Below are 18,579 nucleotides of genomic sequence, written 5' to 3'. Positions count from 1 at the left end.
CACACACACACACACACACACACACACACACACACACACACACACACTACATCAACAGTAGAAGAAGAGAGGTGATCCTAGAGGGGAAGTCTCTACCAGCCTGGGAACCTAAGAGAGGCCTCCTGCAAAAAATGACATTTAAGGTGAGCCCTGAAGGAAACTGGGGATTCTGAGAAACAGAGATAAGGAGGGAGAACATTTCAGGCCCTGGGGTCAGCAGTGAAAAAGCATGGGAGGAAATGGAGTGTTGTGTCTAAGGATGGAGCAAACAGGCCAGAGAATACACAGAAAAAAGCCAAGGATAAGAGAACTGGAAAGGTAGGAAAGGATCAGGTTCTAAAGAGCTTTAAATGCAAAGGAGAAGACATTTATTTAAGCCTGGAGGTAATAGGTAGCCGCTGGAATTTATTAAGTTGGGGGAAGAACCTGTCAGATCCGCACTTTAAGAAAATCTCAGTGGCAGCTAGGTGGTGCAGTGGATAAAGCTCCAGCCTTGGAGTCAGGAGGACCTGAGTTCAAATCCAGCATCAGACACTTGACACTTACTAGCTGTGTGATCCTGGGCAAGTCACTTAACCCCGATTGACTCACCACCCCCCCAAAAAAAGAAAGAAAATCCCTTTGGCAACCAAGTGGCCAATAGAGTATATTGGGGAGGAACCTGAGGTAGGGAGACTAATTAGTCTCTATTTGCAATACTCTAGTCAAGAAGTGAGGAGGAACTAAGACAATAGGGTAGTGGCTGTGTGTGTGACGAGAGAGAAAAGGATGTATCAGACAGATGGTGTCATGCCAGACACGACAAGATTTGGCAATATACTGGACGAGCAGAGTGAGTAAGAGTGAGGAGTTGAGGATGATACCATGGTAGCAGATATCATCAAATACGGCGAGACAGGCAAACTCAACAGAATCATAGGGGAGAAATTCAAGCTAACTTCTCAGTAGCAGTTCACCAATTAGACCCAATCTTTTAGGACAACCTCTTAAGTGGGGTTCCCAAACATTCCTAAAAGGTTTTTGTTTTATCCAAGAAGGAAGGGATGGAGGTCAGAGGTATTCTTTTCCCCTAAGGAATCATTAAGTCACTAACAGATGGAGGCAGCATAGCTTAGCAGAGAGAGGGCTAAGTTTGGCTGGAGTCAGGAAGACCAGATTTCAAATCCCACCTTTGAAATTTACTAGCTGAAAAAAAAAAATTGGGACCCAGTGTTCTGTCATCCTTATATATATTTTTTTTTAAAAAGAGAGAAAAAAAAGAGAAGATGAAAAAGTCAGAGCATAATACTGTCGGGAAGAAGTGAGGCTGTCAAAACAGGTCTTTCTTAGGATCATAGATTTAGAGCTAGATGTTCAGTTATTTACAGTTGTGTTTGACTCTCCGTGACCTCGTTTGGGATTTTCTTGGCAAAGATACCTCAGTGATTTGCCATTTCCTTCTCCAGCTCATTTTACAGATGAGGAAACTGAGGCAAACAGGGTGAAATGACTTGTCCAAGGTCACACAGCTAGGAAGTATCTAAGGTTAGATTTGAACTCTCCAGGCTAGGCACTCTGTGCACTATGGTGCCACCTAGTGGCCCCATTAAAGTAGACATGACCTTAAAGGTGTCTACTGCAACCTTTTCTTTTTACAGATGAGGAAACAGGCCTAGGGACTTAGTAAGCATCGGCAGCAGGATTGAAACCTGGGTCCCTCAGGCTCCAGAGCCAGAGTTATTTCCACTGTGTCCAATTGCCTCTTCACTGTCACGTAGTTACTATACAACACAGGCAAGCGGGCAGGGATCAGGGCTGGGGAAGGAAGATTTTTTTCCATTTGTTCTGTGATATTTAGATTCAGTCAAAGGGCTGTACTTGAGACCTCGAGACCACAAGGTTCCCCACCCCTGTTTTTTCCTTTTTTTTTTTTTAAGTGAGGCAATGGGGGTTAAATGACTTATCCAGGGTCACACAGCTAGTGTCAACTGTCTGGTCTGAGGCTGGATTTGAACTCAGGTCCTCCGGACTCCAAGGCTGGTGCTGTACCCACTACGCCACCTAGCTGCGTGCCCCATGCCCCCCCCCCACTTTTTCCTACAGGGAGAAGAACCATAGCCCCACGGTTGCTTCAGTACCCACCGGTTTCCTTCTCAATCTTCTCTCAGTCAACTTCTCCCCGAACTGTTTTTGCAGCACTAAGTATGAACTGGGAAGGGTACTAATTTAAGCCAGCTATCACTGCAGCTAAACAGACAGGAGGTGATATACTGACGCCACAACCATCTTCCTTTAAGTTAATCTGGTATTGTCTTCCAAAAAGATGGAACTTGGATGAATTTGCACGTCAGATTTGGAAAATCCTAACTCCAAGTAGGTATGACTAAAATAAAGACGATTAAACTCAGGCAACCAGTGCACTCAAGAGTTCATGACTGATCTTAAAGTTACGCAGGATAGGGATGAAAGACCAGAGTTACCAAGTAAGAGGCCTGAAGAAAGACCTTCTCCCAGCTCAAAGCCCGTTCCCTTTGGCCTGCCTTTCCTGACCTACTGAACATTATCCTCTTTCACACACTCAACATCCCCTCATGACTGGCCTCATTGTTGTTCCCCACACTTGACATTCCTTTTCCTAACTCTGAGGCTTTCACAGACTGTCCCTCCCTCCTCACCCCCACTTCACGCGATTCCCCACTTCCTTCGAGCATCCCCTTTTACACAAGGCTCTTGTTCTGTTCTTCCCCAGTATTCATCACCTCCCCACCCCAACTATGATTTCATACATGTTTTGTATTTTCTCATCCATGCACACATTGTCTCCCTCTAGTAAAATGGGAGCTCCCTGAGGAGGAGATGTCTTTGTTTTTATCCGTCTTTATACCTAACACCACCATTTTGTCTGGAACACAGTAGGTGCTATCAGGGTGATTTTCCTAAAGCAAAGGTCTGACCACATCATTCTCCTAATCAGCCAACTTCCTACTGTCTGCAAAATAAAATATTTACTCTTCTTTATGGTATTTAAGGACCTTTACAAGCTAGCCCCCAACCTACTTGTCTAACCTTATGATGTATTACTCCCTTTCTCCCACTCTGTGGCCCAGATAAATAGTCTTTTCCTTATTCCTTACATGAGACTCTATCCCTCCCATGGGGGGACCACCTGTCCCTTATGCCTGAAATATACCCCCCCACCTCAGCCTCGGGATTTCTCATTTTCTTCAAAACTCAGCTCCAGCACCGCCTTCTGCACAAAGCTTTTCCTGAGCACCTCCCCCACTCCCAGCTGCTAACCACCATTTCACTTCTGTATTTGTAATCCCATACCTACACTTAAGATCTGTTACTCAGTAGGTGCTTAATAAATGCCTGTTGAATGGTTATGATAGACAACTTAAAAGATCCCCATCACCATAAACTATCTCATTTCTAATATGAACATAAATATACTTATACATATACATATATCCACACATATGCATGTATAAACATGTACATGTGTATATATGGATGGAGGTATAAAATACGTGTGTATATGTGTGTGCACATGCACATGTGTCTCTCTAGATAAAATATAAGCCTTGTACAGCTCCTGAAACACAATAGTTTAATAGGTGCTTCCTGACTGATTAATAAATTCTTGTCAAACGAATTCATTTCAGGATGTTTAAAAGACTCAGAAGCTTCTGAATACTCCAGTCCTCGAGAGCTGGTTAGGAAGCACCCATTTAATGACATGGCCTCAAGCTCTCACACCCCATTAAATTTTCATATCATTATGGAAATTAATAAACGCTACCTAACCAGGGAATGTCGACCCCATTTGAAGACACAGAACAGCTAGAACAGAGGGTCTTAACCTGGGAAATGGGGGTAGGAAGAGGGGTGATATCCCTGAATTTGGATGGGAAAAAAGGCATCTTTTGCTTCCTTTGTGATCCTGCATATTTTACTTTACACATTTAAACACATGATTCTGCAAATGGGTCCACAAGCTTCATCAGACTTCCAAAGGATTCCATAGACACAAGGGAGGTTAAGAATCTCTGAGCTAGAAGAAAATTCTCCACAAAACAGTAACAGAAGTGAGAGAAACCAAAGTTTCTGACTTTTTTTTTTCAATTAGGAGAATCCAAATGGAACTTTCCCACCTTGTCCCTTGAATTGACCTAGACTCATCCTTCCACAGGACATTCAAGCATCCACTCACTCACCCTCAACACTACCAGCACACTTTTAGAATAGAATATTTGGAGAATTCACAAAGACACTCAAAACAACTTTAATGCTAGCAACACAGGGCCATCTGAGAAAGCCTTCCCCTACAAAAGCATACAACAGCAGCTCACAGTGGCAAAACCAAACATTCAACACACAGGACATCGGCTCTCCAGTCTAGACCCATGGCTCATGCTGGACATGTCCTTATCTCTTATTTATCTTGCAGTCCATGGAAGCAGCAGGGGCCTGGAATCCTAACTATTGTTTTCAAACATCAAAAGAGGAAAAATATATAAGGCATATTCTGGTCTTTATCCATTTCCCACTCACAGAGTCAAAAGAGATACTGTCTCAACATGGTGCTCCTTCAACCCCTGCATCGTTGTTTATTTTTCTGCGGGCCACTTGGAGTTAGAACAATCCAATAACAGGAAATCATTCTCAAGGGGAAATATTTTCCAAGCTCCCTACCATAATTAATCCATCAACAACCAAGCATTTCTTGAGCACCTACTATGTGCCAGGCACTGAAGTGGGGATATAACTTTAAAAAGAGATAGTTCCTGCCTTCGAGGAGCTTATTTTCTATCATAAACAATCATTATGGTAGAGCACATGAATTAATTAAGACTCCCACAGGCTAGCTTAACAACATCCTCCACCCTCCTGAGATTAGTTACATAAATGTATGCCAGGATTCTTTCTGGGGTTACATACCAGAAATCTGCAATTTGTACAACAATTTGTATAGGTTCCTCATGTTACACAAATAAATTGACAGGCCTTCTTAAAGTACTTACATTAAACATCCCCCAACCTCATTGGCCCTTAGGTAAATCCAATGTTTAATTGACCATTAGAGTCATAACTAGGACAGGGCAATGGGGCTTTGCCCCAAGGCACTTATTTTAGGATGCTGACAGCATTAGCAACTTAGAATCAACAGAATTAAACATCTAGTTAGCAGGAATAATTAGTTAACATAGTAATCTTCAGATGGAACATTGAAGGCTCTAGAACTCTTCCACAGTCCAGTTCTCCTCTCTTGTCCCCACCTTATGGGCTAGTCTCTACAAAAAGCAGCCTTTCAGTTAGTGTCCAAAGGCTTCTGTTTCTATCTTTATCCACGCAATAGAATTAGTGTCGTCTCCAGACACCCCATCCCTCAACAACTCTGGGCCTACTTTGGCTGCTTGCCCAGAGTGGTCTATGATACCTGCCCTGGTTGCAAAAATATCTAGATGTGGTATCAATGCCACATATACATAAACATCTTTTTGGCTTCTAACGGCCTTCAAATTTACCCACTTTAGGGCCAAACAACCCACACATCCAGGGAAATAAAGCACTAACCAAAGAGAAGGGAAGAGAGGCTCAAGGACACTAACCAGTTGGCTGGACATTGACCACAGCTCCTTCCGAACGCTTGAGGGTCATGGGGTACCACGACTTGTCAGGATCCTGGATCCACTCAGCAGCCTCGCAGTAGAACTCGCCTTGGTCGGACGTCTGCAGGTGGTAAACGGTGAGCCTGAAGGTGGTCTCGCCCAACTTGTCCAGGCGGACCTCTCCCAAGGTCTGCCTCTGTGCATACTCACTGCTAGAATGGAGCACAAAATCCCTGCTCAGAGAGATCACCTCCACGGGCTTCTCGCCAGCCCTCTGCCTGTACCAGGTAACTGACAGGTGGCTGTGCTGCAACGTCTCCGTGGCCACCTCACAGCTCAGTTCCAGGGAGTCCTGCTCCACCTTCTGAAGCGTCTGGGGTGTCGCTGTTGCCTGAAGGGAATCTGGGATCACTACAGGATGGAAAAGTAAACATGGTAAGAATACTATACCAACGCCATGGAAACAATACTCGACTAGAAGCAGAGGATCTGGGTTCAAAACCCAGTTCTGTTGTTAGTTGCCTGAGTAGCCTTGGGCAGCAAGTCAGCTTACCTTTCTATACCTCAATTTCCTCAACTGTAAAATGAGGGAATTCAATAGGTTTGATAACCTCTGAGGTCCCTTTTGGCCCTCAATCCATGACTCGTCAACCAACCAATGTTTACTAAATACCTACTATGTGTCAGGCACTAGGGATATAAAGGCAAAAAAGATCAAAATAAAATTATAAAAATCAAAGAACCTTAGAGTGACAAGAGAATTTACAGCCTAATCTAATGAAATAATATTTTTAATCACCTAGCACATAGTAGGTTCTTAATAAATGTTTGTTCTCTTTCTCTTCAACAATGGAGGAGTCCCTTTCCCCATTGCAGCAATCCAAACAAATGGTCAAATATTAATTATCTGAGCTAATGGAAGGGAGGGCTGGGGGGAAGGAGCTCTGATACAGATACTTCAAAAATCTTTTCTATTTGGCATTGAAATGGGCTTTTATGCCTACAATGAGTATGCATATGGGCGGGTCTGACGTTCTGGGAATTTACAACACCCTGTGTAAAATATGAGCATTTGTCACTTTACATAATAAATTAGTTCCCTGAAAAGTTGCGTAAGTACAAATTTTTGAAAGTCAGCCTGGGTTCTCCTCTTGATTTATGTTACATCCAAGATGTTTTCATTTCTTCACACAGCAGAAACTCCTCAACTGAAGCTTTCTAGTTTTTAAATTCTACACCGCTGACCACCCTCTCCTCCTAGATAATTATTCCACTCTGGATTTTCATGACACTGCTCTCTCCTGGCTCCCTTCCTACCAGTCTGATCCCTACTTCTCAGTTCCCTTTTCCCAGCTCATTATCCATATCAGACTCCCAACTGTATGTGTACCCCAAGGTTCTGTCCTGTGCCCTCTTCTCCATCTGTCTCTACCCTCCCACTTGGTGACCTCATTGTTCCTAATGGTCTAAATGATTATCTCTGCAAATGACTCTCAAAATTTATATAGAGCGCCATATTCACACTCTGTCTTGGAGATTAAAAGCTCAATGCCCATAGGCATCTTAAACTCAACCAGTCCCAAACAGAGCTCATCATTTTACTCCCAAAACTCCTCTCCCCTACCCCTACCCCCAATGGCCTGAAATCTTCTCTCCTTCTGCTGAGGGCACCACCATTCTTCCAAGCTGCCCCCGTTCACAACATTGGCATTATCCTTGACCCCCCAATCTCCCTCACCCCATGGATTCAGTTACTAGGCAAATCTTATCATTTCATTTCCTTCTATCTCTGGTTTTGCTCCCCTTTTCTATACTCTCAAGGCCACCACTCATCAACTTCAGACTTTCATCAACTATGACCTGGACTATTGTAACAGCCCCCTAACAGGCATCTTGCCTCAAGGCTCTCTTTTCTCAACTCCATCCTTACTCACAGAGACTAAAATGATGGTGCAGGTTGGATCCTGTCATTGCGTTTTTCAATAAACTCCAATGGCTCCCTATTACTTCTAGTATTAAGTATAAGCTCCTCTGTTTAGTTTTTAAGCTCTTACAAAGTGCCTTTACAACTTATTACACATTGCTCTCTTCCTACTCCATGGTCCAGTCAGACTGGTCTTCCAGCTGTTCTTCACAGATGACAATCAATCTCTAGTCTCTGTGCTTTTGTACTGGCTGTGCCCCATGCTTGGAATGCACTCCCTTCTCATCTCCACCTCGGCGAATCCCTTCTTTTCTTCAAAACTCAATGTGAGCAACACTTACATGAAGCCTTTATTGACCCAGAAAATATACTTTTTACATATTCTGGCCATATTTATATATAAATTGGAGGCAAAACACTGGGCTCGGAACCAGGAAGATTCAACTTCATGAGTTCAAATCTGGCCTTAGACACTTCCTAGTAGTGTGACTCTGGGCAAGTCACTTCACCCTGTCTGCCTTAATTTCCTCATCTGTAAAATGAACTGGAGAAGGAAATAGCAAACCACTCCAGTATCTTTGCCAAGAAAACCCCAAATGGGGTCACAAAGAGTCAGGCATGACTGAAACAACTTGATAACAACACATACATACATACTGTCTTGCTCTGATAAAATGTTTTTGTATTTTTTTTTTAATTTTTAGGCAATTGGGGTTAAGTGACTTGCCCAGGGTCACACAGCTAGTAAGTGTCAAGTGTTTGGTCTGAGGCCAAATTTGAACTCAAGCCCTCCTGATTTCAGGGCCAGTGCTCTAACCACTGCACCACCTAGCTGCCCCCTCGCTCTGATAAAATGTAAATTCCTTGCAGACATAGATGGTTTCATTTTTGTTTCTATATCTCTAATTCCTGGCATAGTGTTTGGCACAGAGTAGGGACTTAAATACTCACTGATTAACTGATCCCTCCCCCAAAACACTTTCAACCCTACTCTTCCTGTTACATAGTTAATGATCTCTAAATAAATACTTAAAATATGCTAAGAAAGTCACTTAAAGACTTTTTTTTTTAGCAATGGGAAGTATCCCACTATAATGTGAATAATCATTTTCTAATTTAGCTGCTGCCTAAGTGTGGATTTTCATATACCAGGCTGGTAAATCATACACATTTGTAGGAAACTGCATTGTAATAACAACATGGCTCACCAGTGGTGATAACTCTATCCCAGGTCCTCAGAATTCCTCCCTCCCCAGTCCCAGATCTTCAGACCATCTTGATGTATTTGTAGTACACTCTTTGGGGGATGGGGAGGGAGAGGGAATAATTACTATTTTGGTTGAAAAGGCCACCTGATGGGGTACAGGGCCTCTAGAGGAATAAAAGTAAACAAAAGATAGTGAGTTGTGTCAACTAAGAGCTGTTAACAATTCTGCCTAATTAAATTAATAAGAATTTGAAAGGAAGACTTGCACATTATTGGCTCAATGACAGAAGAACACTCAACAACCTAGTTATTTTTAATCCATTTGCATTGGCAGCACACAAGCATTGTGACCAATGCCATCCTTCGAATTTCCAGATTTCTACCCCCTTCTTCCTCCCACTCCTACCATCCTTTATCAAGCATCTCTGCCAAGAAAGCAGCTGGCTCGCCATTTCTTATGCATGGCACTACAAGACTTGGGAAAGGCTCTCGGTATTTAAATAAAGAGCCGCAACCACATGGACTTCATCCTTTCTCTATTCTAACAGCTTCCCATTCATTTCTGAATCCTATCTGAAGCTTTACAGTTGCTGAAAGCCTTCCCATCCTTCGTCAAAGAATTTTATAAACTTCACCTTACCCAGCTCCTTCCCTCTGCTCCAGGGGCAGAGAACCTGCAACCACATGTAACCCCCTATATCCTCAAGTTCGGCCCTTTGAATGAATCCAAACTTTACATAACAAATTTCTTTGGATTCAGTCAAAGGGTCAAACTTGAGGACCTAGAGGGCCGAAGTTTCCCTATCACTGCCCTACTCTCTTAGTTCCCCAACATTAATTCCCTATTTCCACTTCTCACAATTTCTTTTCACTGTGTTAAAGCAAAATTCTGCTCCACTTTGCTCAAGCAGATCCTTCTGCCTGGAATGTCCTCACCTCCTTCTTCACTTATTTGAATTCCTACTCATTCTTTAAAGCCCACACCTTCTCCGGCAAGCCTTCCCTGATTCCTCAGGTCTTTCTCTTTTATATTTCAGGAGGCACCCTGCAGACTTAAGAATGCTCTGGCTGTGTATTACAGCTATCTGTGTTGCGATCTATTCTCCTACCAGCCCGCAATCTCCTTGAAATCATGACGGGTTTTTCTTATCTAATCCTTGCATCCTTTCCCCCATTCCAACACCCTCCCCATGACCCATACAGGGCTCTGTCAGACTCTATTTTATTCTTCTCCAAAGCATCTGACACCTGGAAGGGCTTACTTCTAAGTTTCAGCCCCAAGTTTCTTTTGTTGTTGTTGTTCAGTCATTTCTGACTCTTTATGACCCCACATTTGGGGTTTTCTTGGCAGAGAGGCTGGAGTGGTTTGCCATTTCCTTCTCCAGTTCATTTGATAGATGAGGAAACTGAGGCAACAGGGTTAAGTGACTTGTCCAGGGTCACACAGCTAGTGACTGAGGCCCAGTGCTCTATCCACTGTTCCACCTATTATGTGTAAATCAAACTCAAATATTTTCTTTAGAAGAGTTTGCTCTAGGGGCAGATTTGAATTCAGGTCTTCCTGATTCCAGGCCCAGGGCTCTATCCACTGTGCCACCTATTATGCATAAATCAAACTCAAATACTTTATTTAGAGGAGTTAGGTGTAGTGGAAAGAGCATTTAATTTGCAGTCAACAGAGCCAACTTCAAATTTTAGCTCTGCTGCTTTTGTGGGAACTCAACTAACTTACTGCACCCCTCTCAGCCTCAATTTCCTTTTCTGTAATACAAGGGGATTAGACAAGGTGATCTGTAATGCTCCTCCTTACTCTAAATCTCACGTCTGTATCTGTGCAGTGCAGTTTAATAGCAAAGAAAGCAAGACTGGGGAATACGGGAGGGACTGTGGGTTCGGATAGCAATTATTTTTAATAAATGGAATATATAATACAAAATAAAGCTCTATTATACAGAGGGCAAGGGCATTGGAAGGCAAAAAAACCCAGTTTCTGGCATTCTTCCCTTTTTAAAAAACATTGGCCCCCTTACCTATGAGGTTCATCTTGGCACTATAGCTTCCAAAGTACCTCTCATCTGTGTTGGGTGTGTGGCACTCATACTCCCCAGCATCCCGGGCCTGCAATTCTGTGATATGCAGTAAGGCTGAATTGCCTTGGATTCTCTCCACATAGATCTTCCCACTCCGTACTCTCTGGGTATAGATAGCGTATGGGAAGGAAGAGTCAAAGGTGCTGACAATTTGCACCTCCCGCTCGGGTGCAGACGGCAGATAAATGGACCACTGGAAATTCTGCTCAGAGGGTCCCTGAAAGCCACTGACATTACACCAAATGGTGATGTGGGAGCCTTCCGTGCGATAAAGTGGTCCCTCTTGGACAGTGACTTGTCTCTGTGCTGACATCACACCTAGACACAGAGAAAAAGAGAGAGAGAGAAATCAGACCAAAATGCAAAATGGCCCGCATTGTTCAAAGAGTTTATTACTCATATGACAGTGGTAATAATTGCAATATAAATGTCTTACCAGCTCCTGTGATTTATAAATATTAATTAAAACTCACTCTGGTAAGGTAGCAGCCCTATTTTACATACGTAGTAATTTCACATTACAAGACCAGGTCTTTGTTGCTTTTAACTGTCTAACCCTTAGGAATAATTACTTTAATTGTTTGTAAGCAGGATTAATAAAGGTGTGGAAAAGTGTTGATAAGTACCAAAGTACAATAATACCCCCAAAATGAAAAGAAATTAAATTGATTACATGAATCCGTATAAAAAGAAGAAAATATTTACCAGGTTCCCTCTTTTAAAGTGAAGGCTACAATATAATGAATAAAAACATGTTTATTGCTTTCATTTAGTCAAGTCAGTCCACAAGCGTTTATTATGTGCCAGGCATTGTGGTAAGTGCTGTGTATATGCAGAAGGGCAAAAACATAGCCCCTGCCCCCAAGGAGATCACTTTCCAGTAGGTAAGACTACATGCAAATAACTATGTATATACAAGATATATACAACACAGTATAAATGGGGAGGGAAATCTCCCTGCGGAGAGACTGCGAAAGGCTTCTGGCAGAAGGTGGGATTTGAGTTGAGTCTCAAAGGATGCCAGGGAAGCCAGGAGACAGAGGAAAGGAAGGAGAGGGCATACCAGGCAAGAAGGACAAGAGAGGGGATGACCTGAACACAAATAATTACAACATCTGCTAGAAGGCTTGAATACATAACAAAAAGGTGTGGGAAACCAGGGAACTGGAGAAGGACATGACAAGCCACTCTGGTAACTTTGCCAAGAAAACCCCAAAAAGGGTCACGAAGAGTCAGACGCAACTGAAAAAATGACTTAACAAACTAGGTACTGGGAAGATCAAAGCTAGCTAGGGTGAGGAACTGTCAGAGGAGGAAAGTCATGGAAGAATTTATGATGGAGATAGCATTTAAGGAAATCCAAAGATAAGCAGGATTTGAATACTTAGAAACGGAGCACACGAAAGGGTGTGGCACTCTGGGCATTGGAAACAGGATGAGTAAAGGCACACAAGCAAGAAAATATGGGATACATATTGAAGGAACAGTAAATCATCTCATTTGAACTACTACACTTAAAAGTCGAGTGTTGTTGGGTTGTTTTCAGTTGAGTCCAATTCTTTGTCATCCCATTTGGGGTTTTTTTTGGCAAAGATACTGAAACAGTTTGCCATTTCCTTCTCCAGCCCATTTTACAGATGAGGAAACTGAGGCAAACAGGATTAAGTGACTTCCCCAAGGTCACATAGCTATTAAGTGTCTGAGGCCAGATTTGAACTCATGAAGTTGAATCTTCCTGGTTCCAAAGGCAACAAGCAAGCTAGCCACCATACCACCTATCTGCCCTTTTAAAAGGGATATGTAGCATTAGATAAGACTGTAAAGGTAGTTTGGTACCAGATTGTAGAAAGCCTTGAATGTCAGGCTAAAGAATCTGGACATTATTTTGAAAGCAAAAAAGGTCAATGATAGGGTTTGGAAGAGGGAAATGATGTGGTCTGACCCATGTAGGGGAAAGATTCATATGGAAGCACTATGAAGAATGGAAGAGGCATGATGCTAAAGAGAGGGTACCTTAGAAGACCTCATTGGAGTCCTGCCTCTGACCCATACAGTCTCTATTTACTCCAGACTAGCCAATCAACCTCACAATACCTTAGGTAGCTCTCTAGGAGTCAACTGCAGAGGAGGTATCAGCAGGAGTTGGTGGAGAGAGTTTCCTCTTCTGGGAGCTCCTTTCTCCATACCAATGAAATCACATTACCAACCGGCGCCTATCCCTAGAAAGGATGACCACAGTATGTGCAGTATGGCGGAAAGGGCCCAGGCTCCAGGAGTCTGCCTCTGATGCTTTTACTACCTCTTTGCCCTTGGCCAAGTCCAATAACATCTGTGGGCCTCCATTTCCTCGTGTGTAAAATTAGGAGGTTGGAGAAGCTGGTTTCTGGGATCCTTCTAGCTCTAACCCTGTAACTCTGTGAGTTCCCTCTCCTTAATTACCAGTTGTTCCCTTCAAGGTTTTTAATTCAAGTGGCTGCCTTCTCCCAGAGGACTTTCCTGATTCCCCCAGTTCAATCAATCAATAAGCATTTATCGTTTACTCCGAGCCAAACACTTTACTAAGTGCTGTAGATACAAAGAAAGGGACAAAACAGTTTCTGTCGTCAAGGCATTTTTGTTATAATGGAGGAAACAATATGCAGATGAATATGTACATACAAGATACAAGGTATGAATAGGAGGTAGGCAATCTCAGAGTGAAGTCACTAGCAGTAAGGTGGGAAGGGAGGGGGATGACACCCCCAGAAAGGTTTCTTGCAGAACATGGAATTTCAGTAAGTCTAGAAGGAAACCAGGGAAGAGAGGGCGTGGGGGTGAGGAGGAATAAAACATTCTAAGACACTGACATCCTCTGGTGAAATGGATCTATCTTCCTTCCCTCTCCCATCCCATAATTCTGCATTTATTTGTACATATCCCATCTCTCCTAATCAGCAACCATGTTGAATGCCTTCCCCAAGCGCAGAGTACTTAGTAGATAAGGGGGAAGGAAATGTTTAGTTTTTAGAATGTGTCTCATCAGGGCCTAGTACGGCGCCAGCCACATAATAGAGTAAATGCTTGTAGATGGACAGATGCTTGAGTCCAGTCATCCTAGGCAGACTAGCAGATAAGGCAGATCACTGAAAAACAAGGGTGGTGCATCCTGGCTGTGGTGATCAGGGGGATGGGGTAGGATTGGGAGGAATTCTAGCATGTTTAGGGGAATGCTGTTAAAATGGATGACCAAAGAAGTCAATGCTAGATAGGGAATCAAGTAAAACTGGAAGGGGGACTGATGGACTGGAGCAATAGTGAGGGGTAAGGGGCCAGAAGTCAAGAGAAGAACAAGTTGCTTCTTAGAAACCTCCTAAAGAGTCTAAACATTAACCCAACCCTCCCACAATCAGCAGAGAGGATCTTAGTGGGGCTTCTCTTTGTATGCTCAAATCTATCCTTCCCTCCCTTTTCCAATGCCACCCAGGGAGGCATTGTTTATTTCTCCTCCTTCTACTGGCCTGCAAAGGGCACTGGGCCAGAGTTCTTGTGAATGGCTGCCCACCATAAGCCACTGCATTCAAACGTAAATCTTGAGGGCTGGAATACAGCCACGCCACAAACTCCAATGAACTGACAATCAGGGAAAAATTGATACACCCAACTGAACAAAGCCTTAACAGTTATTGTCAGGCTACCATCTAAATCACAACATTTAACCAGCACCCACGAGGCAAAGTGTCCCCTGGACCAGGCCGGTCATCTCCCCTCCTTCCATGCTACATCCCTTCCAGGACTGGGGGCTCAAAGGAAAACACAGGTTCATTGATTTAGGGCTGGAAAGGACCCAGGAGTCCAACCCCCTCATCAAAGGCTATAGGAGTTATGTGACTTGTCCAAGGTCATATAGGTGGTGGGTGGCAGAATCACTCAGTGCAAATGCATTGGGGCTCTTTTCACACTGCCTCCTCGTGGCTATCAGAGTCTTCCCTTAAAAGCATGTGTTTTCTAATTTTTGATTTCTCCTGCCCTCAGACGATTTTCCAACCTACCTTTTTGGTTCTTTGTGTTACTAAAGCAGCTCGTTCAATACTGCCTTGGAACTCTTTGTAAGCATAATCTTATAGCCAAGCTAGACCCATAATCCCATGAGTTAAGCAGTTCAAGGACTACATACTCATTCTGCAGATGAGGTAAGTGAGTCTCAAAAAGCCTAAGTGCGGTCATTTCAAAATAGATGGTCCCTGAGACATCTCAAACTCTCCAGTCCAAAACAGAACTGGTTATCTTTCCCCCCAAGCCCATCCGTCTACCAAACTTCTTTATTTATGGCCAAAGCACAGCCACCCTCACTATGATATTCAACTCTGCCCTCTCCCTCACCCATTACATCCAATCAATCACCAAATCTTGCCATTTCTCTCTCCATTATATCTCAGACATTTACCCTTTTTTTTTCTTTACCAACACACCTTCCTCCTGAGTTCCAGCCCTCATAACCATTCACCTAAACTATTGCAACAGCTTCCTAATTGGTCTCCACGCTTCAAGCCTCTCTCCCTTCTAATCCATCATCCACACAGAGAGATTTTCTTTAAATCAGAACGGATTACGTCATCCCCCTGCTCAATAACCGTCAGTATCTCCCTATTACTTCTAGGAACAAATATAAACTTCCCTACCAGGCTTATATGTGGCCCCAACCTAGAGTTGTATATGCATACATTACTTCTCTTCCCACTCTCTACAGAGTTCAGCCAAATTGCTCCTAAGACTCTCTATCTCCTTCCTCTGCATCTCTGTACTTGCTCTGCCCCATGGCTGGAATGCCTTTCCCCTTTACCTCTGCCTTAAATAATCTTTCACTTCCTTCAAGACGACCTACATAAAGCCTGTCCTGATCTGCCCAATGCCTAGCACCAGTCCTAAAGGCACACAGCAGATACAGCAGGACAGATTGGGCAATGTAAGTAAATCTCGAGAGTACAAAGGGCCTGGGGGTGGGGTTGGGGGGGGGGGAAGGTGTGTGTTAAGAGGTTGAGTTTTGCCCTCTGAAACTTTGGATATTCCCAGTCCACAAATCTGCCAGGGCTGACCCAAGGAACAAGTTTTTCCCAGGTCACAACCTCCCCTCACTACTAAATAAACTCCAGTGGTGCTTTATTACCTCCAGAATCAAATGTAAAATCCTCAATTTATCTTTAAGCCCTTCACAGCCTGGCCCCTTTACACCTTTCTAGTCCGAGGCTGGTGACTTTGCACAGCCCTCTTTCCCTTCAATCCAATTCACTTGCATGTCATGACCTCACCTCCCTGATGTCACGGTCTTCTTCGAGAATGAAGGACAAACAACCTCCGTGTTCTTACGAGTCACTCCCCTCCACATATTCTACCATCAGTAACATGAGACTGCTTGGGGTTCCCTGACCACGACGCTCCTCCTCCTTGTCTTCATGCCTTTCTACGGGCTATTTCCCATGAATGGAATATACTCTCTTCTTCTCCTCATCACCACCTCTTGGTTTCTCTGGCATCCTTCAGGACTCAGCTCAAATCCCACCTTCTGCGGGACTTTCCTGGTCCTCCCCACCCTTCTGAAATATATACCCTGTGTGGCTCTTGTATGTACACAGTTGTTTGCATGTTATCTCCCGCATTATAATGTCATCTCTTCGAGGGCAGAGGCTGTTTTTTTGGTTTTGGTTTTGGTTTTTTGGGTTTTTTTTTTTTTGCCATTTTGAGGGGCGCTTAATAAATGTTTGTTGATGATGATGAACCTTCCCCCCTCCCCTCCACTCCTGGGAGTAGGCAAGGTGTTTGGAGTCAAAGAGCATTTCTGGCTATAAGCCCGAGAGGGTTCTACTTCAGCTGCTCCAGACTTGGGATCAGCAGGGGACAAGCTTTCGAATCCCGTCAGATCCCAAATTCGGCACCTGATGCAGTAATGAGCTTAAGCATTCCAGCTACTATTTATACACACTACAGATTACCTCCCCAAGATACTGTCCCTGGAGTCCACAGGGTACTTTTGAAACATTACACATGACAAGAACACCTGATAATTGGTGGACAACACAGGCCCCATCTCTGGAAGGCAAACAGCGATAAATAGGTTGATTAGGAAGCTGGAGCAGGCAGGTCAAATAATCTACCCATAGCCCAAGGCAAGTTCTGAAGAGGACTGGCAGAACCAAGCAGTGTACTGCACTTGAAATCTCATGTGCCAAATTCTAATTGTCTGTAACCTTCGTATTGTTATTTGAGAGGGGGGAAAATAACGAAAGTTTATGCTATATATTAATCAGTTAAACCACCCTCACTTCATTCTTCCGATGCTGTTCAAAAGCATAAGCTCCCCATTTTAAGGCTTCTTCTGGCTTTTAAACATCAGATCTCCCCAATTCTGACAAAGCTAATCTCTGACCTCGATGGTCCCTCTAGCTAACCAGCAACCAAGGATTGCTTTCTCCTGTTCACAAATCAAGTCCTTGAACATTCTTTCTCTACTTACTAGACCTTTATTCCCTCTTCCCATTCCATCTTTGATCCCTTGTAATCTGCTATCTGTCTGCACCATTCCATTGTTACTTAGCTTCCCCTGCGGTCCCCATGGGTCTCTTCCTAGCAAGCTTCAATGCTCTTGCTCTCTCTCCTCAGTTCTCACACCCCACTGGATTCTTCTGATGTTTCTGCCAATGCTTACTGCCTTCTTCCTTCTGGCATTCTCGCTAGCCTCCGCTTCTGGGACCTACCAATCTTATTTTTTCATCTCACTTTCTGAGAGTGGTACTTGAAAGAGCATTGGATTTGGAGTTAAGAGGCCATGGGTTCAAACCTCAGCTTTACCGCATACTGCCCACTACCTGGGTGACACTGGGGGCAAGGCACTTTGCCTCTCAAGCCTCAGTTTCCTCATCTGTAAAATAAAGGGATTGGACTAAGTGATCTTCTAAAGTCCCTTCCAACTTTAGAATCCTTCCCCCCCCCACCACCTGATAATCCTGATTACTTCTTACTCTCCCCTCAAATCTCAAGCAAGAAAGCCCTGAGTTAAGGATTAAAGGCTGGCTATGAAACATTCACTGAGTGAGGGTGTGAAGGTCCCAAACTCTAGGCTTTTTTTTTTTTAAGTACACGAGCTGATTATTAAAAACAGCTTTGGCTTCATTCTTAACTTGCCCTGTCCCCCAAAGCTTCTGTCCCCTCATTCCATCTTCTTAAATCCTCATCCTAGACTACAGCTTCCATCTCCTTTCTCCTTCTTCCTTATGAGGGGAGGCAGCATGGGAAAGGGGAGAGAATACTAACTAGACTTGGGGTTAGGGAGAACCAGGTTCCAATCTGAATCCTGACACTTAATAGTTGTGTTGCAATGGGCAAGTAATCTATTTGAGCCTCAGGTTCCACATATCTAGAAGGGGGATAATAATAAATAAGGTACACAATGACTATTTACAAACTGTAGTACATGAATGTAATGGAATATTATTGAACTGTAAGAGATGATGTTCTTGAAGAATTAGTTCAGAGAAGCACAGAAAGATCTGTATGAATTGATGCATCCTGAAGTAAGAAGCACCAGGAAAACAATTTACACAATGACTAGGACGATGTAAATGGAGAGAATAACAACAAAAAATTCTGAAGCTGACGCTTTGCAATTCTAAAGACCAACTCTGTCCTCTAAGAGATGAGAAAATGTATTTTTATGAGCAGAAAACAGTGTACACACACAAATATGTGTACACACACACACACACACACACACACACACACACACACACACACACA

The 18,579-nt window shown here is 43.4% G+C and overlaps 1 protein-coding gene across 3 annotated transcripts in view; it reads right to left on the bottom strand.

Moving 5' to 3' along the window:
- The window catches only part of IGSF3 (immunoglobulin superfamily member 3), a 133,013-nt gene that overhangs the window by 49,874 nt on the left and 64,560 nt on the right, over positions 1-18,579 (bottom strand). For all 3 annotated transcript variants that reach the window (XM_027866745.1, XM_027866746.1, XM_027866747.1), the window contains exons 3-4: positions 10,753-11,130; positions 5,592-6,002 (exon numbers count right to left, since the gene is read on the bottom strand). In XM_027866745.1, the coding sequence (XP_027722546.1) occupies positions 5,592-6,002; positions 10,753-11,130 (789 nt within the window). The remainder of the gene's footprint in view (positions 1-5,591; positions 6,003-10,752; positions 11,131-18,579) is intronic.

Source organism: Vombatus ursinus, unplaced genomic scaffold (genome assembly GCF_900497805.2).
Source record: "Vombatus ursinus unplaced genomic scaffold, bare-nosed wombat genome assembly UNPS02014782.1, whole genome shotgun sequence".
NCBI classification, from domain to species: Eukaryota; Metazoa; Chordata; class Mammalia; order Diprotodontia; family Vombatidae; genus Vombatus; species Vombatus ursinus.
Note: the sequence above shows the minus strand (reverse complement) of the source record. Positions and strands in the feature narration are given on the sequence as shown.